This window comes from Triturus cristatus, chromosome 3_2 (assembly GCF_964204655.1).
Source record: "Triturus cristatus chromosome 3_2, aTriCri1.1, whole genome shotgun sequence".
Lineage (NCBI taxonomy): Eukaryota > Metazoa > Chordata > Amphibia > Caudata > Salamandridae > Triturus > Triturus cristatus.
This window is the reverse complement of record NC_140584.1, coordinates 9,546,116-9,573,629: the sequence shown is the minus strand read 5'-3', so window position 1 is coordinate 9,573,629 and position 27,514 is coordinate 9,546,116. Positions and strand designations below refer to the sequence as shown.

Sequence of the window (27,514 nt, the reverse complement as noted above, 5' to 3'; positions counted from 1 at the left end):
TTTTAAAGGAGGAAGCTTGGAAGGCTTTGTGTGATGCTTCAGAACAAAGAGACTCTTCAGCTTTTTTGAATGCGGTTAATACCCCCTTTTTAGTAGATACAGAGAGGGCAACCATAGAAATTGCAATAACGAGGGGTGAATGGGTCGAGCATTTCTCTAAATTATATAATAAATCCCATTCTGACTCCACAATTAATGATCAGATTGGGGATAGGGAAGAACTCCAGCTTATACCTTCCCATTCGCACCTACAATTTGATTTGAGCGAAATTGTGGAGGCTATAACATTGAGTAAGGGGGGGAAGGCACCCGGGCCAGACGATATACCCTTGGACCTTTTTAAGTATAATATTGAGTTCTGGGGTCCCATTTTAACTTAGGTAATTAACGCATATAGTTCTTTTGGTTTTCTTTCAACATGGAGCGAATCGATTTTGGTGTCCATTTTTAAAAAAGGGGACAGGCATAACCCGGCTTGCTACAGGCCAATTTCATTATTGGACTCAACAGTTAAAATAATTGGGAGAGCTCTTTTAGCCCGTCTACAGGACTGGGCTGATGACCATCAAATAATTAGCGACATCCAATATGGCTTTCGCAAAGGCCTTGGTACCATTGATCAATGCTTAAATTTGGATCTTACCATCGGTAAATATACCAAGGCTAAGGGGGGTAACCTTTATTTGGCGTTCGTGGATTTAACCGCGGCCTTTGACTGCGTCATCCACGACAAACTCTGGATGATCCTGGAAAGTATGGGAGTGGACTTCAGTCTTATCTCCTTCTTGAGACAATTTTATATCAGGGCTAGGGCCAGAGTACGCTATGGATCAGGGGGTGAGTACACTGACCCCTTTTACATTGAAAGAGGATTGAGACATGGTTGCATCCTGGCACCTTTCTTATTCTCTTTGTACATTAACAACTTAGGAAAGGTTTTGACTGATGAATGCCAGGACCTTCCATAGGTAGGGAAGCACTCACTCCCTGCGCTTATGTATGCAGATGACACTGTTCGCATGGCCCGTACCCCGATTAGCCTACAGAAAGTTATATCTAGTTTTGCTAATTTTATGTCTAACTTGGGCCTTTCAGTCAATACCTCCAAAACCTTTATTTTAAAATGTGGAGTAGGGAGCAAGACCACCCGCTCGTTCTTCCTAGAGAAATACCTCATTGAATGCTGTAATACCTTCTCCTATTTGGGGGTCCTATTTGATCAAACTGGCACATGGTCCCAGGCTGTTCAGTCAAGGAAGGCTCTGGCAGCCTTGACTAACTTTAGCAGGAAACTGGGTAAACGGCCGCCCCCAGAATTACTTAAAATATATAAAGCCAAATGTGTTGCTATCGCAACTTATGGGGCAGGCATCTGGGGTTATGAGGCACAGAAGAAAGCAGCTAGGTTATAGATGAATGCACTGCCTAGACAAGTCACTCTATAGTAATGAGGGTATTGCCCACCTCAGATGGCCAGCTGCAAAAAAGACCATGAGATAAGTTCACATTCACAAGGGTATGAAAGGCAATACGTTATTAAATTCACTGTGTTTATACTGTAATACAGTTAATTGGAGAGTCCACACAAAGGCTTGTATTCTTAGTTGTTCTTTAATCTTTAGATGTTTAAAGTTCGATACACCCACAGCCAACGCGTTTCGCCCAAGCATGGGCTTCTTCAGGGCAAAGTGTGGCAGCCAATGTAGCGTAAGGGCGCTCGAAGGGTATAGTTGCAGAGTGTCAAGTGGTCAAAATGGACCTCACAGTGCACTTGCACTGTAGATTGATGGGCGGTTGCGGACACTTGATATTGTCTCCAAAGAATAGATCCTGGGTGAATGAATTTCAATTAAAGTATGGGAGGTCCTTGAGTAGGGAGCCTGCTGTTCCAGTATGTCCTTCAGAGTTGAGCGGTCAACGCAACAGCCCATCAATCTACAGTGCAAGTGCACTGTGAGGTCCGTTTTGACCACCTTCGAGCGCCCTTACGCTACATTGGCTGCCACACTTTGCCCTGAAGAAGCCCATGCTTGGGCGAAACGCGTTGGCTGTGGTTGTATCGAACTTTAAACATCTAAAGATTAAAGAACAACTAAGAATACAAGCCTTTGCGTGGACTCTCCAATTAATTGTATTACAGTATAAACACAGTGAATTTAATAATGTATTGCCTCTCATACCCTTGTGAATGCATCTGGGGCTATGTTGATGTGAACGCTCTACAGACGGCGGAAAATAGATTTCTTAGATTTTAATTGGCCGTCCCGGAGAGTGTCTCCACTTTTAACTGCCATACGGAACTTGGTTTACCATATATAATGGATGAGATTCGCATTCAACCGATTCTTCTATGGCATCGTATATGGACTTCAGAGCAGACCATTTTGAACCGCCAATTGATTACCGATTGCTGCGGTCTAGATAGGGCTCTCTGTATAGGCTGGTTGGAATAAGTCAGAGACTTCTTGTGTAAAATGGGCCACCAGGAATATTTTAATAACCCATCCATTTTATGTAATTTAAACAGGAAAGTTTTTAAACAAAGTTGTCATCATTTTGTCGAACATTTTTGAGTTAATTTAGAAATTACCAAAATTACAATTCTTGCCCACCAACACATTCTGACTTCGCCCAAGATACAACCCTATTTAAAACTGGTTACCCTTGACTACGATAGATTTTTGCTCACTCGTTTTAGGTTGGGCATTATTCATAGATCACTTAGCTTCCCAGCTAGAAACGACTGCTCTAGAGTGCTAAACAGATGCCCATGTGACGAGATATCAGTTCAGACTACGATGCATGTTGTATTTTTCTGTAAATACTATCAAGTTCAAAGGAAGAGATGGATACTCCCTGTCCTTAGGTCTGCGTCAATGTCGACCTGAACTTTTGGTTATGCAATCTCTCGGGGAAGAACTCATAATTTTATCTGTAACCTCATTTCTAAGGTCGGTCTTTACATGCAGAAAAACTGTTTATTTAAACTGTGGTTTTAATTTTGAGAATTTAACGACTAGCTAATGTCTGTGTTTGCTTACCCAGTTTTCTCAGCAAAAGTATTTTACATATTTTGTTTTAACTTGTTTTGAAATGATTAAATCATGGAAGTCTGATCAACAGTTCCCGTATATAGATATATTACCAAACCGCTATTTAAGAAATGAGGTTTTAAGACTACAAATAGGGAATAACTCTTGTTATATGAATGAAGGGATAAAAGCTGTTATGATGGACTCAGAATGAAATTGCACCTACAACTTAAGCACGAAATGCGATATCTTGCACATATTATTAGATTCTTAAGGTTCGTGACACACAGAAATTGTTTTTACGACCATTATTTTTAAGACATGGTATAAAGCACCGTGCACACGCATTAGAATTACTAACGGAAATTACCCATTTGGACTTAGCATGTGCACTGGGAAGATTTATGCATAAAGTCAAAAAAGTTTTTAGTGTTTATAAAATTGGGATTTTATTAATTTCACTGTAGGATAATAGGATTAAAAAATTAAATAACTATTTATTATGGTATTCTAATTTTACTGTGTATAAACGATTAATGATACTGTATCACAGAAAGACGGAAATGTTTATTTTTTTTGTTCTCTTTTATGTTTAAGGACCGAAGGTCTAAATAAACATAACCTTGACCTGTTGGCCATCTCCTTCAAAGCGTACTTATGTCTCCCTTCTTTCAGGAGAGAAGTAGATTAATTATGCTAGATTCCCCTTTCTGGCCACGGGAATTTTCCCATTTTGTGTTGAGGTCATTGCAGATTACGCTTCTGCTACCTCGCCCCCCCCCCCCCCCCTTCCCAAACAGCATTTCAGCACAACCACTCACAAAGAGGAAGAAAATTAAGAAATAAATCACATTATATTAATCAGCCTCGCTTTCGCAGAGAGATCTGGGCTCGGCGAAGGACACTAGCTAACAGTTGTTGAGACAGATGTGACGCAGGTACAGAGTGACAGTGAGAGTAAGAAAGGAAATAAAGACTGAAATAGGAGTGAGGTGCTCAGACGTCTAGCAAGTTCCCCAGCCTGTGGGGAAGGTCCCTTTGCCGTGGCAGCCACTGGCTGCTCGTGGGAGGAGCTCTGTCCGAGATGTGCTGTTGTGGCTGTGAAACTGGTACTAAAGGGGGCTGAGGGATGAAGCAGCCATCGGCGCGTGGACCAAGGAAACGACAGATATCCAAGAGAGGCTGGGAGCTAGCGGACTCGGAGATCCAGGGTACCTACAGGACAGCGCGTTGTACCCGCGCTGTGCTTCCTGACACATACCTTACAAGATGTACGCCTTCCCGGTAGTGGATCTGATGCTGCTCGTCTTCCTGAGCCAAGGTAGGCACTTTCTTGCGGAGTACGGTACCGCGAAAGCAGTAGATATGGGCGTTATTTCGGTCGGAAACACTGCCGGAGTGCGAGCTGAGGAAAAAACACGTTACCCGCGGTCATTTTCGTGTCGCCCTTGTGTTTAATTGTGGCGCTTGTTTTGGTGGAGTTGTGCACGACGAACGCACGGAAACGTCGGATAGAAAGAACTAGCGTCGAATTTTCAGCCGGGTTGCTGTGAAATACTTAGCATGTAAATGGAGTCGGCGCGTGTGAGCCTTCACTTGGCTTTGCAATTATCTCATGTTTTATGTGTAAATGCAGCCATGAATTACATCTCACTCCTCTTGCCACAGGCGTGCAGGCACGCCCCATCCCACATGCCAATAGGATAAGCTCTTGGGTGTTTTCATTCCATCCCGGATTTGCATTCTGTTTTTCGCTGGGTCTGAGCAGCGCGAATGATGCAATTCATGCATGTTTTATTCTAAACATGTCTCTCGGTAATGTAGCTAATGTTTAAGGGAGCACGGTGCAATATATCGTATCCTAGCTAGGCAGCTGAGTATGAGTTCGAGACATTCTGACACATGGGCAAGATACCAGTGGTTGTCTGAGCTGAATTGTTGGACGCACTCTCGAGAGTAGAGAGGCCTTTCTGACTGAATGAACTTTGTCATTTATCCCCTTAGCACGGGCGAGTTGTTTCAATGATAAGGATTCTCGCGGTTGACTTATGATGTGTCTCACAAATGTTTTAATCTAAAACACAATGGAAAGCGATGCCCCTTACTACTGAGGATTAGCAACCTATGGGTGTCTCGCGATCTGTTGTTTTGTGCACCAGAGACGAGCGTGCAAGGTTTATAAGAAAGCCAGCATGGGCCTGGTCGGAGGCTCTGGGCATGACGCTATCAAAGTGGGAGATTCTTTATCGTGTACATGCTATTTTCAATACCCACAACATATCGCAATCACAGGCTCAGCAAGATTGTTCTTGTCACAAATATATTGGAGTCAACATTACTGACATTTTTAACATTTCAGGCCACCAATGTGTCGTTTAAATTGACAACTGCAGGCATTGCACGCATTGTACCTCAGAATAATTGCACGCTTGTGTCAACTTGGAGAAGCTCTTAAGGGGGATAGCGTTTGTGGCACACAGTGGACAGATCTCTCGTGCAGGGATTAATAGTTGCACACCGTTGCCAGGGTGGCTTGTGTACAGTTGACTGCCGCTGTGTTTGAGCGTGGTGGGGGCACAGGGAGATGTTATGAATTTGATCAGCATTCCCTAATTTCACTATGTGTGGCTTGTACTGTTTGTTCATGCGGTGTTTGAAAGATGTGTAACTAACTCCTTTCTTTAGTAACTATCTGTAACTACCCATTGCAGGTGCTGAAAACCAGGTTTCAAAGTCATAACTCACCTAGGTAGTGGAAACTCCAAGACTAGTGATTTCCCCTTAAATGTATGACAACCGTGGCATTAGAACCACACAGGATTAGTGACTGTGCCACTTGCTTTCTTCTGTATCACAGCTGAGTTCATAGTGCCTTGGGTGATGGGTTCTACTTTTCCTAGATACCTCCTCCTTTATTGAAGCGTTCGACTTGTCATGGGTGTCTGTCCTTCCTGTAATGGGCCTTGCTTTTCCTGGGGGCCTTCCCTCTAGTGATGTGTCCCACTTGTCCTGGGAGCCTGCTCCTCCGGTGATGGGTGCGACTTGTCCAAAGGGGGTCAAACAGGTCCTGCACTTCATGTGGCAGGTGGGGGCGCCCTTGGGGGGGGGGGGGGGGTGTTACCCTTCAGGGGGCCCTCTATTTAGCCAAAGGTCATTGAATATCAGTGAGATATGGGAGACACAGGGGGCCCTCGTCACATTCTGCGGCGAACCCTGACGATTTGCTTCACTCCACTGCTTGTTCTGGGAGCCTGCTGCGGTGATGGGTTTTACTTGTCGCGAGCACCTTTTCCTCCAGTGATGGGCTCTACTTGTCCTATGAACCTCCTCCAGCTGTGATTGGTTTGACTTTTGCTGGACACCAGCTTGTCCTCGCGTTTAACGCTGCTTAATAGAAAGCGGGGACTCTTCTCTGCTTCTCCAGCTCTGCCAACTGCTCGTCGGAAGAGGACGAGTATTTAATCTTTCCTCTCTTTTCAGAGGCAGGCATTATCGTGTGATAAGTGTCTTCCTATAGGCTCCTGAACAAATTTACGTGGCACTGCTCTTACCAGTGCCCATGTATATGTGAAGCCCGCTAAAGGCTAAATGGCCAGCGCAGAGCAGATTTCGATATAAACACATGACATTTCTCAGACTGATCCGACTGAAAGATCAGTGTATTGCTACTGAATGCAGCAGTGTCATTTAGCATGACTTCTTTATCATCGACTGCTAGCTGTGTCTACACGCCTCCCTCTGTCACACCATTTCACCGATCGTCGAGTCTTTCTTCCAAAGCCGCTCTGGCTATTACCATATATATCGAGCGGTCCTCTCTGTCAATTGTCGGCCTACCTCACTTTATTTTCATGTATTGCATCCCTCCAGCACTCTACTTACCTGGATAAACACTTTATTAATCTAATCGTACACTGATCATTAGAACTCATGCTCTGTGGTTTGCCCTAGAACTAGTGCACCGGCTTCCAGCTCTTCCTGTGACTCAATGTACTAATTTGATGCCTAGCCTGATTAAATGTTTATGCATACGCGTTCCAAAGTGCTGTGTAGACTGTTGCCTGTGAATTATGTTTGGTAACATCAAATCATGATATACTATAGTTTTCTGCGCTCCTTAATGTAAACCATGACAACTTAAAATACCTCTGATTTAAGATGTTATCTGTGACTTATTTAAGCACCCCACAGCAGTGATTACCTTCTCATTACACGTTCCACTGTAAAGGCTACCCGTTTAGTCCTTGAAGACAGAGGGATGTTTATGACAGTCAGAATAACAGAAGACAATGGAGAGCAGGGGAGTGTGAAACCTGGATTGATTGCAAAGATTCTGTGAAAATTATCAGGTTTGGAACTTATTTTTATCTCTAGCAATTACAAACCCCCTTAATCGGGAGTTTAAGTGGGATTAAAAAACTGTGGGGTCTGTTAAAGGGGAGTGGCCTACTTAAATAAGAACGTGGCTTAAACCAGTAAACTTAATTTCTGTTGTTCCCATAGTTAGTCACCAAACTGGTAATTTGGTGTCTCTGAACTTTCTCTTATTGCATCCAGCTTAAACTAGCTAGGTATATTAGCTTTGTGAATTACCCGTAGCTGTTTAAGATAAAGCACTGTACAAGAGTAATATGATAGACTCACAGCAAAAAAAAAATACAAAAGTCAACATCCTGGAAATAGCGAACACTCTTAGGGACTTAAACACCAGATGACTATTGAAATATGAACTGTAACTAACGTGTTTTACATTAATTGTTCAGAAATCGATCAGTGTTTTTAACAGTGAGGTTAAAAATAATGTTATAGTACCCGATAGAGACCCGTTTCAGTGTCCGTTTTTAATGACTACTGGGTCTGTGACCTGGATAGACCGGCCCATTTAAAGCCCTGCATTTAATAACAAAGTTATCTCACGGACCTGCATGTCAAATTTTAGACAATCGCCTTTAACGACTTGGAAATAATGTCTAGTTTCATAACAAGTGTTGTGTATTCACCCTTTAAACTGCTATTTCTTATTTTGCATAACTGGGTCATCCCTGTTGATAAGTGAACACAGGATCTCTATGTGTTTTCTCCATGCAGTGGCATAGCTAGCCTTAGGCCGCCCATGGAGGACCCTGGGTTTGCCGCCCGTGGCGGGCCTAATGTAGGTAGGGGGAGGGGGCAGTGTGCTAGCGATTCCTGCGGCTGCTGCCCCCAAAACTCGTGCCCCCCACCCCCCTTTCTACGCCACTGTCTCCATGCTCTACACCACAGCTTTCCAAACTTTTCATGTTGGTGACACACTATTTGGAGATGCATAATTTTTGGGACACGGTAAGGCAATGTAGCGAGCGAGCGTAGGCAGCAAGCCCGAACCTCCTAAGGGGGGTTCAGGGGGGGTTTTCCCCCAGGAAGAAAATTTTGAAAAAAAAGTGGGCAAATGGTGCATTTTCAAGTAAATTTGAGAAAGCAGAAAGGTTACTAAAGCAATTGTGAATCTGTTCTAACAAAGACAGTGACTGGCAAAACTGGGTGTAAGGTTATGTTTGTGCCTGAAACATGAATATAATCATGCAAACATTGACACATGCCCCAGTGATTTACGGCACAAAAAGGGAGTGTTCACGCACTGCCAACCCTTTCAACCATGTACAAAGTACGCCTATCTCCTTTTCACTTTTTGCGAGGGGGTATACCATGATTAACCCCTTATCACCCATCTCTGCTCTGTTCAATACCCCACAACATATCCTCCCCAACCCACCTCTTTCGTACCCTAACCCCTTTCTGCTTACTTTTCTGTATTACTGTGGGTGTTTCACCATGGGGCACCAGCGAGTGACTAGTGAAGAAGGCCTCCCCTGAAATTGTTGCGGCGCCGCTGTGCCCACGTGGGCTGTCCCACCCTATGGACTCACCCCAAGAGTCTCGGATGGTTGCCTTGCTGATTCAGCACCACTCCCATGGCTTGCACCCGCAAAGACCACGCCAGTGCAAACCCCTGCAGCAGCAACCATGCAGTTCCTTCCAGCATGCAGGGCCCCCACACAATACCAGCAAGGGTCTACACTACAGGTCAATCTAAGCACCTTCTTTGTTGGAAAATCCATCACTGCAGGGCCTCGGAAGATGTTTGGGTCGGCCTTACTTTAGTTATGGATGCGTCTGTGCCTCGGTCGGCCTCCCGCTCACACCGCATCCCCTAATGTGCAGCCTCCTCCAGTCTTTGCAGGCGGCTTCCGGGAATAGTCACCACAGACAGGCTCGTCCTGATCCAGGCACCAGCCTCACTGCTTCTCTGGCTCCAGCGGGGCTGCAGCTCAGCCTTGCAGCCCCCAGCAGAAGTGTAATGCCGCTCGGACGGGGCAAAGGTGGACCAGACCGCAACATGGTCCCATCACCTCACCACTGCAGCCTCGCGGAGATCGAACTGCGCATGTGCCGCGCACACGCTCTCCTAACGGTCTCCCCCTTTCTCCACGTACATCTGGCATATGAACTGCGCATATGTAGGAAGGAAGTGAGGCTTGGTCCCTGAAATAAGTAAACTACCTGTGTCATTCCGCGACACATCCACCATTTGCAGGCGACACAGTACTGTGTCGGGACACACAGTTTGGAAAGCTCTGCTCTACACCTTCAGTGCTATGGTTAACCATGATATGAAAGGTGGGACAGTAGCGCAAACATAGCAGGCATTCTCCATTGGATCTCTGTTGCTTATCAAACAAGAGCTATATTTTATGAAGTTCCCAGGACACAACACAAGGTGAGTGTTTGCTTTTTGCTGCCCCCTGGGGAACTATGGTGTTAATGAAAGGAGAGAGCATGCAGTGTCAAACAGAGGTCTTCTAGTATTTTTAGGCTTCTGTTGATGTATCATGTCACCACAATGAGGCACAGACACACACATTGATGGCTTGAGAAACATGGTGAGACCTAAAGTAGTGACATGAGAAGAGTTCTTTCATATTTGCATATGCCTAACTTTGTGAGCTGTCAGTTAATAATGAAGCTGCAAGAGAAAATTGAGGTTTAAAATATAGGTTGGCAGATGGATTAGTGTTTATGCTAGTTTATCTGAGTCTCTGGAAAGGTACATTTGACATAGTCCGTAAAAATGTAGGTTTCTTCTTTACATGGAAAGTGTACTCCGTCAAGTTTGATTATCTGCGTACTATCATGACTGAGGTATGAGTCTACTTCTACATGTATTCTGACACATGTTGTGCACCTGAAGACCCTAACTTAAAAGCTTTGTAGCTCATCATACAGGTGCACTAATCTTATCAATCATACTTCAGCATTCAGTCGCAGAAGCAGATATCTGTTACCTATGTAGGTGTGAGGGAAGCCCTAGAATAAAGAGTTCAATACACACCTGTCCTGTATAATGAGGATAAACTAGACTTATACTTTTTTGTACACAGATTTAGAGAGCATGTGGTGTGAAAAGAGGTATTGTAGTATATGTAGGCTTCTTTTGATGTATCATGCCACGCCAAAGAGACACAGCCACACACATTGACGACTTGAGAAGCATGGTGAGGCTTACAACAGTGTCATGAGAAGAGCTCGCCTTTCATATTTGCCTAAACCTAACTTTGTGATCTGTCAGTGAATAATAAAGCTGCAAGAGAAAAGTGAGCTTTAAAACATGTTGGCATATGGATTAGTGTTTACGCTAGTTCATATGAGTCTCTGGAAAGGTACACTTGATGTAGGCTGCATTAATTTAGGAGTCTGCTTTCAATGGAAAGTGCACTCTGTCAAGTTTGAATATTTGCGTGCTATCATGAGTGAGGTATGTGTCTACTTCTACATTTATTCAGACACGTGTTGTGCATCTGATGACCTTAACTTGAAAACTATGTAGCATATCATACAGGTGCACTCATCTTATCAGTCCTACTAGAGCATTCAGTTGCAGAAGCAGACATCTGTTACCTATATAGGTGTGACAGAAGCCCTCAAATACAGAGTTCAGTACACACCTACCCTGTATGAGGAGGAACTAAAACATACACTGCTTGCACACAAATTTAGAGAACATTGTTAGACCTGTCCGCCCTAGGGTGGTCTTCCGCTACATTGTTTCCCTTTTTTCCTCCTATTTGGTCACCATTTTTGTTGGACGTAGGACTCTAGGCCTCTTACCACTGCTAAACAGTGCTGAGGTGCAGGTGCTCTCCCTCAAAGGCATGGTGACATGATATCTCTGCCACAGGCCCCCGTTACTGCGGTGAGGCCTACACCCCCCACTTGCTCACTGTTAGTCTGCCTAGTCTGGGACTTCTTGCAACAGTAGCCCTCACGGGCCTGCCTTTTTGTCACGGTAGAAGGACAGGTAGGTAAGGAAGGGAACACCCCCCCAGAGTCTCCTAGAACCTTCCAGAGATTCCCATCCCCCTAGATGCTTCCAGAACCTGCCGCCCTTTTTGGTCACCTAACTTTAGGGTATAAAAGTAAGGGGGGAGGTACATATCTCTGTTACACTGCTGGACCAGAACACCTCTCTGCAGGAGTACAGACTGTGGTGCCAGGAGGATTGCTACACTGTTGAGGCTGACTGCTCCCAGGAACTGCTGCCCCCAACGCGTTGCGCTGCCCTGCTGGTTGCTGATCTTGCCCTGCCATGGGGACTGAGGTAACATCTCCAGAGTGTCCCCACCTCCTGCTGGGAACGGGGCGCTGATTACTTTGAACTCACCACCGCTGCCATGGGACTGTAACTGGCCTGGAAAGGGCCGGGAGCCAGACATCACCGCCGCTACCCAGGATCCCCAAATGCTGTGTGCAGCGCTGTGAACTGGAAGCGCTGAGAGCTTGTAGCTCACCGTCGCTACCTAGAAGCCTGGACTGCATTGCGGCAGGAGGCGTGGGGCCCGGAGGGCGCTGTGGGCCTGAGATCGCCGCCGGTGGCCAGGGCTCCTACTGCAGTGAGAGGCGCTGTGTCAGGAAGCGCTGGATGCCCGAGATCACCCCCCTCCCGAGTCCATACGGCCTGAAGTTCCTGCCAGGATCGCCGCGGCGGCCCGGGAGCCTCAGGAGTCCCGGCCGCGTCATCACCAGCATTCCGGGGAAGCTGCGCTAGGATTGGCTCCTGCGAGGGGTGTTGCCGGCAATGAGGGGCCCACCCGAGAGAAGCCGCGTGAAGCTCGAGACATAACCCCGCAACCCCGGCTCGGGTCCAGTGCTGCCACTAAGAGGGACACAGGAGCTGGAGCCACCAGGGACCTCTCAATGTGCAGCGCCAGCTGAGAGAGAGCCACAGAGTGAAAGGAGCCTCGCACCAGCGCCCGCAACTGCTTCCCCAGGTAATGCCTCGGCGCCACCAGATTGCTGCAAGGGGTGGGGTTGCGGGCTGGCTGGTTCCAGGGAAACGGCGCTTTGCGCTGGCTTGGTTTTCCTCTTGGGAGCAGCATTCTTTCAGCCAGCGTGCCGGGGTCTATGCAGCCATACCCCTGATAGCTGGAACCTGCCTGTGTTAATTGACTGTACTTCCCAGCGCTGCCTGCCCGAACCTGACAGCTATTTCAGCCCTACTTTGGCCCTGATTGGGAAGTACTGTTCTTCCAGAGGGATAGAGGGTCATAAGTATTGTGGGCAGTGCAGAATCTACTACACAAGGAAAGCCCTGAGTTTATGTGCATTTCATTGATATTGATCTCCCCTGAGACTGACTTGTAACTGCCTAAAGAATTACTGCGCCCACTTGAACGTAGGTTAATGGAACCCTCCTAGTGAGAGCTTCTTGGGGACATTACCCCTGTGAACCCTGCTTGGTGTGGACACAGACATCCTTCTATTTCTGAGCTTGGTAAGACTTGGATAAAGAGACTCCTTGAGCCTGTACAATCTGATTATGGTTACTCTGCACAAGGAAAGTCCTGATTATACGTGCATTTCTTTATGACAGATTTTTCCTGAACCTAAGATAAAGATAACTACAATTTTTGCATACAACTGAAGTAGTGTCTATTTTGTGTGTGCTTTACTGTGTCAGTGTGGACGTGTGCTGCACAATCACTTCACAAGTTGCCTCCTGCGTTAGCCTACCTGCCTCCTGCCAAGCTACCCTGTCGGAAGCGGTGGTCCCGACTTGGACTTGGGTGCATACCCCGGCCAACTGGAGACCCCGGTTCTAACATTGGTGTTCAGCGGTGGGATTAGGACTTGTGCTTGTGCACCACCCTACAGTGACTCAGTGTGCGCCACAATCCTACACCTGACGTAACTCAAGCTCAAAATTCTCCCTGACTGCCTGACTGCAAATGCTCTTGTTCAAAGCCTTGTTGCCTAAGTCCCATTGGTTTTCCCTGAGAATGTCTGAGGCCCTACCTAGCAAGATGGAATTCGAGCTGGCAAACCTGGAAGCGTACACGGTGGTGCAGCTTAAGGATTTCTGCCAGGGGAAAGGGGTGTTCTTCAAGCAGGGCTCTAAGAGGGAAGAGCTTCAAAAATCCTTGAGAGCATGGGCAATGGCCCACCCAGAGGGGTAAAGGGGCGGTGGGAGGATGGAGCACGATGCCCCAGACGACTCGTAATCCATTGCCGACAGAGAATAGCGACAATTTATTGCCCGGGCCAGGTATACCTTCAAGGGCAGGCAGTAGTGTCTCAGCGAGGAGCCTATCTTCAGAGGAGTTAGCGGACAGGAGGGAGGAGAGACAGCTCAAGCTAGAGCTTGCCAGGTTAGAGAAGGAGCGTGAGGAAAAGAGGCTGGTCATGGAGGAAAGGAAACTTGCCCATGAGCTCAGCCTGAAGGAGCTGGAAATCAGAGCCCTACAAATAGGGGCTAACAGCAACCCAAATGGTGGCAGTGTACCAACTGTAGCTTCACGTGAGTCCAGGTTCTATATGCCTAAAGATGTTGTGGCCAGTTTTATTGTGGGGGATATTGACAAGTGACTAGCCGCCTATGAGGTGTCCTTAAGAGCCCACGGGGTCCCCGAGAGTTACTGGGGGGGTACATGCCTCCGGTGGGGAGGGACACACTCCTTACACTAGACAAGGCAGATTAGACCAGCTATCCTGTTATGAGGGAAGTGTTAGCCACAAACTTCCCACACAGAACTGGGTAGATTTCCTGGATTACGCTAGGAAGGCATTGGAAGGTTGGGTGCGGGGCAGTGAGGTAGCCGATTATGAAGGGCTGTATAATTTGTTACTAAGAGAGCACCTCCAAGAGAAATGTTTTCCAGAGCTGCGCCAACACCTGGCTGACCGCAAGTTGACCGATCCAAGGGAGCTTGCGGAGGAGGCGGACACCTGGGCCAGTACCAGGGTGTCCAACAAGGGATCAGGGGGGGACCCCCAAAAGGGTGGACAGGGTTTCCACCAGAAGAAAGAGGGGGGAGATAAAAAGGAGTTCTCCAAAGGCCCCCAAAACAGATCACAAGGGAGAGGGGTTGGTTCCCAGCCCCAATCTGGCCATCAGAAGCCCACTTATCCTGACAAGAGTCAGCAGTCCAGAACAGTCCAGTGCTATGAGTGTGGGGAAATCGGACACTACAAGGGGGATCCCCAGTGTCGGAAAAGGGCCCCAGCCCCTACTGAAGGTAAGAACCCCGGGGTGGCAAGTGCAGCGCTGGGGGAGGAGCTGTCTCTAGAAAATGGGGGGGTGGGAGTGGGCAGGGCTGACCCTAGTATCCCTGGGAGGCAGCGAGATGGTCCCAACGATCCATGTACCTTCAAATACCACCAAGTATCACCAGTGGGTCAACATCAATGGGCTGGGGGTGGAGGCTCTGAGGGACACAGCTGCCAGCATGACTATGGTAAGGAGTCAGCTGGTGTCCCCCAGAGCAAGTGGTTCCGGATGCATTCCACCCAGTTGTGATGGCTGACAACAGGGAGGGTCACTATCCCGTGGCCCAAGTTCCATTTGAGTGGGGAGCGGTTTCAGGCTTTCTGAGAGTTGCAGTAAGCCCTGCCATGCCAATCTACTGCCTATTGGGCAATGACCTTGAGCACACTGCCTGGAAGGAGGTAGACCTCAAAGCACACACAGAGATGCTTTGATTACCAGAGTGAACCTGTGCTACCACACGGTCTATGGCTGCCCGGGAAGGGAGTCAACCAAGGCTGGAGCCTGGAACAATGGCCCAGCCAGCTGCTAACAATGGAAAAACCCGAGGGCGTGGGAAACCCGCTCAGGAGAGCGCACCCCGTGAGAGGGATGGGGCACCTGGCGTGGCCGCACCAGAGTCTACGGAGGGTGACGTTGTTCCCTTGGGGGACTTGCCTACCCCTACAGAGAGAGTGGCAGGTGGAAGGAGGGCCTACCCGGGAGGAGTTTTGCCAGGCACAGAAGGAGTGCCCCACCCTTGAGGGCATGAGGCGACAGGCCGAAGCCCAGGCAGCAGGAAGTGTTTCTGGAAACTACCACATTTACTGGGAGGGCATGGGTCAACTAGGACTTTAGTGGTCCCCCAATGTCAGGCCAGGCTCCGCAGGATGTAGTCCCGTAGAGTGAGAGTCCACCTCCAGATATTACCAAGTCCCTGGAGTGTTAAAACACAGGGCCTTCGAATTATCAGGTGAGGGAAAGGAAAGGGAAGGGACAGCGGGGAAGGGATCCTGAAACGACAAAAAGGCACAGAATAAGAGAAGTGACTTGCATGCTACACTACACCCCTCTCTCTAGTGCCACCATATCTACACCTGTAATAGAATAGCCTGGGGTCTTGGGGTAGAATCCAGCCCTCCCAGCAAGCATACATCAGCAATAATATGAACACAAGGCTCTCCACCCTTCCTCGTTCCTTGGTGGGGAATTGAGGTGTTCCGGTTATCATCAGACTCTTTCCCCGCAAGGTTTCCTTCACCTCACAGAGAGTTGTCAGAGAAAGTATGACGGGAATTCACCGGAAATCCGGGCATAGTTCAAAAGAAGTAAACAAAGTCGCGGTAGCATAGAAAGCAGGTTCTTGGCAAAAGTTAGTAACCCCTCTCACATGGACCTGTATAAGAAACGTGTAGGTATAAACAATAACCCAGGCAAAAGCAAGGAAATGGGGCGTTCGGTAATACGCGGTTGTGACCGCCGCTATATTCCGCCGCCTCTGCTAACCTCCGTTCGATACCTGGTTGGGGGCGCTAAACCCCGGGGAAGAGTATCTTCGGTAATGCAGCTCTACGAAGAGTCTTCTTCCGAATCGACTGCCAACTTGAAACAACGTGTGTCCGTAGAATTCCCAGGACACAGCAACAGAACTTTTACACAGACTCACCGTTTGCTACAGGAACGCGGGACGAGCGGTTGACTTTTTCCGCCTCGGCCCTCGGGACTCGGGAAGCACAACAACTAATCCCGCTAGGAAGCAACTCCTGGTATGTTCAATCTTCGGAATCCGTGTTCTCGCGGAAGCGAGAGGTCCGGGGTGACGTCGAATTACGCGCGCTGTGTAGAGCGCTCCTGGCGCTTAAATCCGTTCTTCCGGACTCTGGCCTTCTGGGCTTTGTAGTCCGCTGAAGGCTAGGAAGGCGCTTCGGCGCCACGGAGAAATCCTGACACCCAATGCTACAGGGCCTTCCTGTTGGACTTAGCTCATGAGATCCCCTTGGCGGGACACTTGGGCCAAGACAAAACTTTTGCTCGTCTAGTCCCACATTTCTATTGGCCCAGGATGAGGATTTCCTCTGATACCTTTTGCAGGACCTGTGTGACCTGTCAAGCTAGTGGGAAGACAAGGACCAAATTGAAGGTCCCCCTGGAACCACTACCGGTCGTTGGTACCTCCTTCGAAAGGGTGGGCATCGACATTGTTGGGCCTATGGATCTGCCGACCTCTTCTGGACACATGTTCATCCTGGTTCTGGTGGACCACGCCACCCGGTACCCAGAGGCTATCTCTCTGCGGACCATTACTGCACCTGCAGTGGCCCGGGCCCTGAATGGGAATTTTACCAGAGTGGGTTTCCCCAGAGAAGTGGTGTCGGACAGGGGCGCCAATTTCATGTCTGCCTATATGCAGGCCATGTGGAAGGAGTGTGGGGTGAGTTACAAGTTCTCCACCCCTTACCACCCCCAGACCAACGGGTTTGTTGAAAGATTCAATAAGACCCTGAAAGGCATGATCCGGAGTCTGCCTGAGGAAAAAGTGGGACGTCCTCTTACCCTGCCTATTGTTTTCCTACAGGGAGGTGCCACAGAAGGGGGTGGGCTTCTGCCCCTTTGAGCTTCTGTACGGACACCCTGTTAGGGGACCTCTCAGTCTGGTGAAGGAGGGGTGGGAGAAGACTCCCAGGAGGCTTCCCCAAGATGAAGTGAGCTACATGTTGGCGTTCCACAGTCAGATGGCTAAGCTGTGGAAAGAGGCATCTGACAACTTGGAGGCTAGCCAGGCGGTCATGAAAGAATGGACCAGAATGACCATCCTGTGGAGTTAGAGCCTGGACAGAAGGTGTGGGTCATGGAGCCTGGAGAGCTTAGCGCCCTACAGGACCGGTGGACTGCCCCGTATGAAATATTGGAGAGGGAGGGCCAAGCCACTTACATGATGGATCTTAGGACCCCAAGGCAACCACACCATGTGTTGCATGCCAACCGCCTTAAACCACACCACGAGAGGTCGGAGCTCACCTTACTGATGGTAGCGAGGAAGAGGAAAGAGAGCCCCTTCTTGAACTTTTGGCTTCCCAGGAAAAAGACGGATCGGTGGAGGGATCTTCCCCGTCCTTGACACCTGAGCAACAGAGGGACTGCCGCCAGGTATTGGAGCAGTATTCCTCTCTGTTTTCCCTTATCCTGGGGGTTACCCACCTGTGTACCCACGATGTGGACACAGAGGACAGCCTCCCTGTCAAGACCAAGTCCTACAGGCTGTCAGATAAGGTGAAGGCCAGCATCCGGAGTGGAGTCACTAAGATGCTGGAGTTGGGGGTGATTGAGCCCTCAAACAGCCCCTGGTTCAGCCCAGTGGTTTTGGTACTAAAAGCTGCCCCACCGGGCACCACACCTGAACTTCGGTTTTGTGTGGATTACCGAGGACTCAATTCAGTGACCAAGACGGATGCTCATCCCACCCCTAGGGCGGATGAGCTCATTGATCGACTGGGGGCTGCCCGATATTTGAGTACCTTTGACCTCACGCCAGGGTACTGGCAGATCGCCCTTCACGGAAGGAGCCAAGGAGAAGTCCGCTTTTTCCACCCCGGAGGGCAACTTCTAGTTTAGGGTGATGCCACCTTTCAGCGGTTGGTAAACTGGGTGCTCTCTGGTCTAGAGGCCTTCTCCGCTGTCTACCTGGATGACATAGCCGTCTTCAGCGGCAGCTGGGAGGACCATCTGGGGCACCTCTGGGAGGTGCTTCTGGCCCTGCAGCAGGCGGGCTTGACCATCAAGGCCAGCAAATGCCAGATCGGACAGGGGTCCATAGTATACCTAGGACACCTGGTGGGCGGGGGTAAAGTGCAGCCCCTACAGGCCAATATCGAAACTATCCTAGCCTGGGAGCCCCCCAAAACCCAGACGGAGGTCTGGGCTTTCCTGGTCCTCACTGGTTACTACCGCCGATTTGTCAAGGGTTATGACACAATTGTGGCTTCCTTGACGGAGCTAACCTCCAAGAAACAACCAAGGAGAGTAATTTGGACTGAAGCTTGCCAGAAAGCCTTTGATTCCCTCAAGCAGGCTTTGTGCACTGCTTCTGTGCTCAGGACCCCGGACGTCTCTAAGGAGTTCATTGTTCAAACGGACGCCTATGAACATGGCATTCTGGCAGTACTCTCGCTACTCAATGAGGAGGGCCTGGACCAACCAGTGGCTTTCATATCCAGAAGACTACTCCCCCGGGAACAACAGTGGAGTGCAATCGAAAGAGAAGCTTTTGCGGTGGTCTGGGCCCTGAAGAAGCTGAGGCCATATCTCTTTGGCTCTCACTTCCTGATTCAGACTGACCACCGGCCCCTTCGTAGGCTCATGCAAATGAGGGACGAAAACCCTAAATTGTTGAGGTGGTCCATTTCCCTCCAGGGTATGGACTTCAGGGTGGAACACCGACCCAGAGTAGACCACACCAATGCTGACAGTCTCTCTAGGTTTTTCCGCCTTAGTGACGAAAACTCCCTAGAGGTTGGGTAGCTCTCCCCCACTTTCAGCTGGGGGGGCACCTGTTAGACCTGTCAGCCCTAGGGTGGTCTTCCCCTACATTTTTTCCCTTTTTGCCTCCTATTTGGCCACCATTTTTATTGGACGTAGGACTTTGGGTCCCTTACCACTGCTAAGCAGTGCTGAGGTGCAGGTGCTCTCCCTTAAAGGCATGGTGACATGGCATCTCTGCCACAGGCCCCTGTTACTGCGGTGAGGCCGACACCCCCCACTTGCACACTGTTAGTCTGCCTAGTCTGGGACTTCTTACAACAGTAGCCCTCACTGGCCCGCCTTTTTGTCACGGTAGACGGACCGGTAGGGAAGGAAGGGAAAAACCCCCTAGAGTCTCCTAGAACCTTTTCAGAGATTCCCATCCCCCTAGATGCTTCCAAAACTTGCCGCCCTTTTTGGTCACCTGACCTTAGGGTATAAAAGGAAGGGTGGGAGCTACATATCTGTTACACTGCTGGACCAGAACACCTCTCTGCAGGAGTAAAGACTGTGGTGCCAGGAGGACTGCCACACTGTTGAGGCTGACTGCTCCCAGGAACTGCTGCCCTGCTGATCTTGCCCTGCCAGGTTGACTGAGGTAACATCTCCAGGGTGTCTCCACTTCCTGCCGGGAATGGAGCGCTGATTACTTTGAACTCACCGCCACTGCTGGGGAACTGTAACTGACCTGGAAAGCGCCGGGAGCCAGACATCACCGCCGCTATCCGGGATCCCCAAATGCTGTGTGCAGCGCTGTGAACTGGAAGCGCTGAGAAACTGGAGCTCACCGCTGCTACCTGGGAGCCTGGACTGCGTTGCGGCGGGAGGCGCGGGGCCCGGAGGGCGCTGTGGGCCTGAGATCACCGCCGGTGGCCGGGGCTCCTACTGTGGTGAGAGGCGCTGTGTCAGGAAGCACTGGATGCCTGAGATCACCGCCCCTGCCCGAGTCCATACGGCCTGAAGTTCCTGCCGGGATCGCCGCCGCGGCCCGGGAGCCTCAGAAGTCCCGGCCGCGTCATCGCCAGCATTGCGGGGAAGCCGCGCTGGGATTGGCTCCTGCACGGGGTGTTGCCAGCAATGAGGGGCCCGCCCGAGAGAAGCCGCGTGGAGCTCCTGGGAGCGCAAGACGTCACCCCGCACCCCCGGCTCCACTGCTGCCAGGAAGAGGGACACGGGAGCTGGAGCCACCAGGGGTCTCTCAACTTGCAGCGCCAGCTGAGAGAGAGCCCCAGAGTGAAAGAAGCCTTGCACCAGCGCCCGCAACCGTTTCCCCAGGTAACGCCTCTGCACCACCAGATTGCTGCAAGGGGCGGGTTGCGGGCCGGCTGGTTCCAGGGATTCGGGACTTTGCGCTGGCTTGGTTTTCCTCTAGGGAGCAGCATTCTTTCAGCCAGCGCACCGGGGTCTATGCAGCCATACCCCTGATAGCTGGAACTCTGCCTGTGTTAATTGACTGTTCTTCCCGGCGCTGCCTGCCCGAACCTGATAGCTATTTCAGCCCTACTTTGGCCGCGATGGGGAAGTACTGTTCTTCCAGAGGAATAGAGGCTCATAAGTATTGTGGGCAGTGCAGAATCTACTACACAAGGAAAGCCCTGAGTTTATGTGCATTTCGTTGATATTGATCTCCCCTGAGACTGATTTGTAACTGCCTAAGGAATTACTGCGCCCACATGAACGTAGGTTAATGGAACCCTTCTAGTGAGAGCTTGTTGGAGACATTACCCCTGTGAACCCTGCTTGGTGTGGCCACTGACTTCCTTCTATTTCTGAGCTTGGTAAGAGTTGGATAAAGAGACTCCTTGAGCCTGTACAATCTGTTTATGGTTACTCTGCACAAGGAAAGTCCTGATTATACGTGCATTTTTTCATGACAGATTTTTCCTGAACCTAAGATAAAGATAACTAAAATTTTTGCATACAACTGAAGTAGTGTCTCTTTTGTGTGTGCTTTACTGTGTCAGAGTGGACGTGTGCTGCACAATCACTTCACAAGTTGCCGCCTGCGTTAGCCTACCTGCCTCGTGCCAAGCAACCCTGTCGGAAGCGGTGGTCCCTACTTGGACTAGGGTGCATACCCCGGCCAACTGGAGACCCTGGTTCTAACAAACATGTGGTGTGAAACAGAGGTATTCTAGTATTTGTAGGATTCTGTCGATGTATCATGTCACCACAAAGAGGCACAGACACACACATTGACGACTTGAGAAACATGGCGAGACTTACAACAGTGACATGAGAAGAGTTGTACTTTCATATTTGCCTATGTCTAACTTTTTGAGCTGTCAGTGAATAATGAAGCTGCAAGAAAAAAGTGAGGTTTAAAACATGCTGGCAGATGGGTTAGTGTTTATGCTAGTTTAAATGAGTCTCTGGAAACGTACACTTGAAGTAGTCTGTATAGATGTAGGTGTCTTCTCTACATGGAAAGTGCACTCCGTCAAGTTTGAATATCTGCGTATTATCATGACTGAGGTATGTGACTACTTCTACATGTATTCTGACAAGTGTTTTGCATCTGATGACCCTAACTTTAAAACTATGCTGTTTATCATACAGATGCACTAATCTTATCATACTAGAGCATTCAGTCGCAGAAGCAGATATCTGTTACCTATGTGGGTGTGACAAAATCCCTAGATTACAGAGTTCAATACCCACCAGCCCTGTATAATGAGGATAAACTAACACATATACTTTTTTGTACACAGATTTAGAGAGCATGTGGTGTGAAACAGAGGTATTCTAATATATGTAGGCTTCTTTTGATGTATCATGTCACTAGAAAGAGGCACAGACACACACATTGACGACTTCAGAAACATGGTTAGACATAGAACAGTGACATGAGAAGAGTTGGCCTTTCATATTTGCCTAGACCTAACTTTGTGAGCTGTCAGTGAATAATGAGGCTACAAGAGAAAAGTGAGGTTTAAAACATGTTGGCAGATTTATTGTTTATGCTAGTTCATACAATTCTCTGGAAAGGTACACTTGAAGTAGGCCACTTTAGTTTAGGTGTCTGCTTTAAATAAAAAGTGCACTGTGTCCAGTTTGAAAATTTGCTTGCTATCATGACTTAGGCGGGTGTCTACTTCTACAAGTATTCTGACACATGTTGTGCATCTGGTGACCCTAACATAAAAACTATGTAGCTTATCATACATGTGCCCTAATCTTATCCGTCCTATTAGAGCATTCAGTCACAGAAGCAGACATCTGTTAACTATGTAGGTGTGACAAAAGCCCTTGAATAGAGTTCAATACCCACCTGCCCTGTATAATGAGGAGAAACTAATATATATACTTTTTTGTACACAGATTTAGATAACATGTGGTGCGAAACAGAGGTATTCTAGTATATGTAGGCTTCTTTTGATGCATCATTCATGTCACCACAAAGAGGCACAGACACACACATTGATGACTTGAGAAACATGGTGAGACTTACAACAGTGACATGAGAAGAGTTGGCCTTTCATATTTGCCTAGACCTAACTTTGTGAGCTTTCAGTGAATAATGAAGCTGCAAGATAAAAGTGAGGTTTAAAACATGTTGGCAGATGGATTAGTGTTTATGTTAGTTCATATGAGTCTCTGGAAAGGTACACTTGAAATAGGCCGCAATAGTTTAGGTGTCTGCTTTAAATTGAAAGTGCACTCTGTCAAGTTTGAATATCTGTGTGCTATTATGACTGAGGTACGTGTCTACTTCTACATGCATTCTGACACGTGTTGTGCATCCAATGACCCTAACTTAACAAGCATTTGCAATGCAATAGGTCTCACATTTACGAGAGTTTCAGCTATTGGCATTGTAAATGACAATGCCTTCTATTTATGTGTTGATTTTTAAAACATAAATGACCATCGGCTTTCCTTGATTTGTGAATTAAACTTAAATGAATAAAGACAAAATGGCCACTGGTGTGTTAGGATGCATAAATGTGCTCTGTTATCTCACAACACATGCAAACTCACCATCTTAAAAGGATTTTTGGTTCAGAAAACCCATTTCAAGAAGGCTCATGGTGCCTTACAAGGCATGTGCATTCATTCTTATGCACTGGCAACCATGTTGGAACATCTATAATAAAACCCATTCTAAGATCGCTTCCGGTAAATGTGCATGCACTGTAGTACACCAGTGATTTTTTTTGTTAAGCAATGCTTTACTAACAAGCATTGGCAAAGCAATAGTTTGCCAATCACATTACAGATGAGAGAACTATTGGCTTTGCTAATGCTTGTTTCGATTTGGCCTCACAACAATTAGGCATTATATTAGCACTTAACATATTATGCAAAAAAAAAAACGCCATACATTTTGGTGCTGTAATGATATAACAGGAAACGAGGCTTCACTTTCACAAGTATGTTTGATGATGAAAAAAAAACACTTGAAAGCTCCATATAGAACACAAGTTTAAAATTACTCAATTGTGTGGATTATACCAGGATGGTAACTATAAATTGTTTTAGTTTTCATTACTCAAACTATACTTTTATCGTAACATTTTCTCATTTGGTGGCTGATGGGAAAATACCGACACTGATGAGCATACACTGCACAGTGTGGGCAAATAATTGACCACACTATTCTTTTGGGGGTAAAACAATCTCGTTTTTTAAAATTAAATCTTAACTTTCAACTGAAAAATAAAGAACACAGACTTATGAACCCCACCTTTATCAATGACTTCCACTCTCTTTTCCTTTAGTCACCAATTAAACACAAACAGGAGGGCACAGATTGCTGGTAAATTACATTTATGAATGCATTTACCATTAGCAGACCCTGCTGTCAAAAAAATAAATGAAACTGTAAAAGTATCCTGAAGTGATGATAGTGCAATAAAATAGATGGAATTCTGAAAATGGTACTTGCTACTGTCAGATGAATGAATGAAACATGAATAAGTGAGCAGGTGAATGAATGCTTGTATCTTTTATGGCCTAGTTATACTTGACTTCACTTAACGAACGAATGAATGAGAGAATGGATGCATGAATGAATGGATGGATTAAACATTGATAGTGGGACAGATGTCTGACAGACAAATCATTAACAAACACGAATGAACTCACAAGACACTGAGTGGCACAGTGATGTATACATATACGAATGAATTAAAACAGTAGACGAAGATATGTGCCTTAAGGACTGAAACTCGTGCATTAAGGACTGAAACAGGAAATGATGCGACATTAAAGAGAAATGAATGTAATATTGTTTAAGGCAAAGAGGGTCTTGATTTAAAAATAAATGAGGTATTGAAGATGAGCAATGCTTGCCGATAGGTAAATGAACTGATGAATTAACGGTATGAATTAACAAAATTCTGAAAGCTTTGCAGTGATTTCCTGGACTATTTATGGGTAAAAAAACACAGGCTTCTGACCACTGAAGGATTCTGACCAATGCACGAATGAATGAACAAGTGAACTAAAGTCTGAATATAGTGCATTGGTTCATTCATTCATTCGTTCAGTAACACACTGGTCAGTAATCAGTATGTTTCTTCATTCATTCTTTCATTCACCTGCCAGCAATATGTATTCTAGCTTATTCATTCATCCAATGCACTTGTCAGCAACAATTCATCCAGCCATGCACTGGCCAGAAATATGTGCACTAGTTTATTAATCCATGCACTTCTCAGCAATGTGCGCGTATTTCATTCATTCATTCGTTGATTCATTCATTCATCGATGCGATGAGCAATATGCAAGTCTCTTTCGGTGTTTTTACACATTTGTTTTCGAATACATATAAACAGCTGGGGAGGGGTAGTATGCATGAATAAATAAATGAATCAATCAAGGAATTTGTAGAGCGCACTATTCACCTGTTAGGGTCTCGGGTGCTGGGGGATGGGGGGGGGGTGCTGCTACTGCTTGAACAGCCAGGTCTTGAGTAGCCTCCTGAAGGTTAGTAGGTCTTGGGTCAGCCGTAGGAGGATGGGGAGGGTTTTCCAGGTCTTGGTGGTGAGGTAGGAGAACGATCTGTCGCCGTAAGTCGCTCTTCGGATGCGGGGGATGGTGGCGAGGGCACAGTCGGCAGAGCGGAGCTGGCAGTTCGGGGTGTAGAAGGTGAGTCGTCTGTTGAGGTATGCTGGTCCGGTGTCGTGGAGTGCCTTGTGTGCGTGGGTGAGGAGCTTGACGGTGATCCTCTTGTTGATGGGCAGCCACTGCAGGTCTCTCAGGTGGGGTGTGATGTGTCTGTGTTGAGGGATGTCGAGGATCAGGCGGGCCGAGGCGTTCTGTATGCATTGTAGTCATTTCAGCAGTTTGGCCGGGGCTCTCGCGTATAGGGTGTTTACGTAGTCCAGCCTGCTGCGGACGAGGGCCTGGGTGACCGGTTTTCTTGTGTTGGTGGGGATCCACCTGTAGATCTTGCGGAGCATGCGGAAGGTGTTGAAGCAGGAGGGTGAGACGGCGTTGACTTGCTTGGTCATGGAGAGTGTTGAGTCGAGGACGAACCCCAGGTTGTGTGCGTGGTCGGTGGGCGTTGGTGCTGCTCCCGGGGCGGTCGGCCACCAGGAGTCGTCCCAGGCTGAGGGGGTGGAGCCGAAATGAGGACCTCCATCTTGTCAGAGTTCAGCTTCAGACGGCTGTTCTGCATCCATTCGCCGACGGCTTTCATTCCTTCGTGGAGGTTGGTCTAGGCAGTGAGGGGGTCCTTGGTGAGAGAGAGGATTAGCTGCGTGTCGTCGGCATAGGAGATGATGTTGAGGTCGTGCAGTCTGGCGACGTGGGCAAGCGAGGCCATGTAGATGTTGAACAATGTCGGGCTGAGGGATGATCCTTGGAGTACGCCGCAGATTATCTTGGAGGCTTCGGAACGGAAAAGGGGGAGACGGACGCTCTGGGTTCTGCCAGAGAGGAAGGAGGTGGTCCATTCCAGAGCCTTGTCTCGGATCCCTGCGTTGTGGAGGTCCATGATGATGAGGGCTGCAGTTTCGCCGTTGATGTCATCGGTGGCGGCGATGAGGGCAGTTTCGGTGCTGTGGCTGCTGCGGAACCCAGACTGGGACAGGTCCAGGAGGTTGTTCTCCTCGAGGTAACGGGTCAGCTGCTTGTTGTTTTTTTTTAACAAATATTTTTATTGACATTTTCTCTCATTGCAAAACAACAATGAATACCAAATAGATACATAAGCATTTTCCAATAAACAACAGCAGCGTGTCCAATCAGCAGTAAAGAGGAATCAAACAATGCTATCATGTATCGGAGCATTATCGCGCATCCCGTCCCACCCCTCCAACCACATATCCGGCCTTGTGTAATCATTGTGCGTCAGAGAGCGAGAGTCCATAGTGTGCCAGCCAAGGCTTCCATATTTTCCAAAACTTTTTGGGGCAGCCCCGTGCCTTGTATGTTGACTTCTCACCTAGCATATACATGTCCATGCTCTTTCTCCACTCAACAAGAGATGGTCCCTCAGCGGCCCCCCATTTCCTGGCTATGTCCCGATTCGCGACCACCATCCCCAGCTGCAGCAGGACCAACCCAGGCTTAGGGAGGTCAATATCTGTGGATATTCCCAATAGGACAAATGAGGGGGTGAGTGGGATCTCCGCCCCCAGGACACTCTCCATCTCCCCCATCAGTCATCCAATACCTTTGAATCTCGGAGCACTCCCAAACCGTATGATAAAATGTATCTTCCGACCCTAGACAACGCAAGCATGTGGGTGTTTCAGCCCTTCCAATGCGGTGAAACCGCGCTCTATCGTAGTATGCCCTGTGAAAATATTTGTATTGAATTAGCCTGAGGCGCGATCTGATGGCTACTTCGCAGGGATGCATCAATGCCATCTCCCAGTCCAAATCATCCATCTCCCCCAGCTCCGATTCCCATCTCCTTCGCAGCTTCTGTAATGTATCTTGTTTGTTGTTTATGATTGTTCTATACGTCCAGGAGACTGCTTTTTCTGCTATCTCTCACATCAAGAGTCGTCCCTCTAAGGGTGCGTATTCGGGGATACCATCAGTGTCTAAGTCCTGAACCCGCCAGGCATGTTTCAATTGTAAATATTTGTAGTATTGAGTCGAGTTAATGTCATATTCCGCCTGTAGATGTGCAAAAGTGACTAACTCTTTACGGTGTAGTATGTCTTTAAGTTGGGAAATGCCCAACAGGTCCCATTTCCTAAAGCCTCGCAGCTTCCTAATTTCTGGCAGGCGACTTCCCACCCATAACGGGGTTTCCCTAGTAATCCTTCCGCCCCAGTTCATCTGTCTTTCCACCTGTTGGGTCAGCTGCTTGTTGACGGTTTTCTCGATAACCTTTGCCGGGAACGGGAGCAGTGCCGGAAGTTCTTAAGGTCCCTCGGATCTGCCTTGGGTTTCTTGAGCAAGGCGTTGATCTCGGTGTGCTTCCAGCTCTCCGGGAAGGTCGCGG

The 27,514-nt window shown here is 48.0% G+C and overlaps 1 protein-coding gene across 1 annotated transcript in view; it reads left to right on the top strand.

Moving 5' to 3' along the window:
- Positions 1-3,920: 3,920 nt before the first annotated feature.
- Positions 3,921-27,514, top strand: part of KIRREL3 (kirre like nephrin family adhesion molecule 3) — a 4,147,526-nt gene continuing 4,123,932 nt past the window's right edge. Inside the window, exon 1 of the mRNA XM_085647174.1 lies at positions 3,921-4,353. Coding sequence (XP_085503300.1) covers positions 4,302-4,353 — 52 coding nt within the window. The 5' untranslated portion in view covers positions 3,921-4,301. The remainder of the gene's footprint in view (positions 4,354-27,514) is intronic.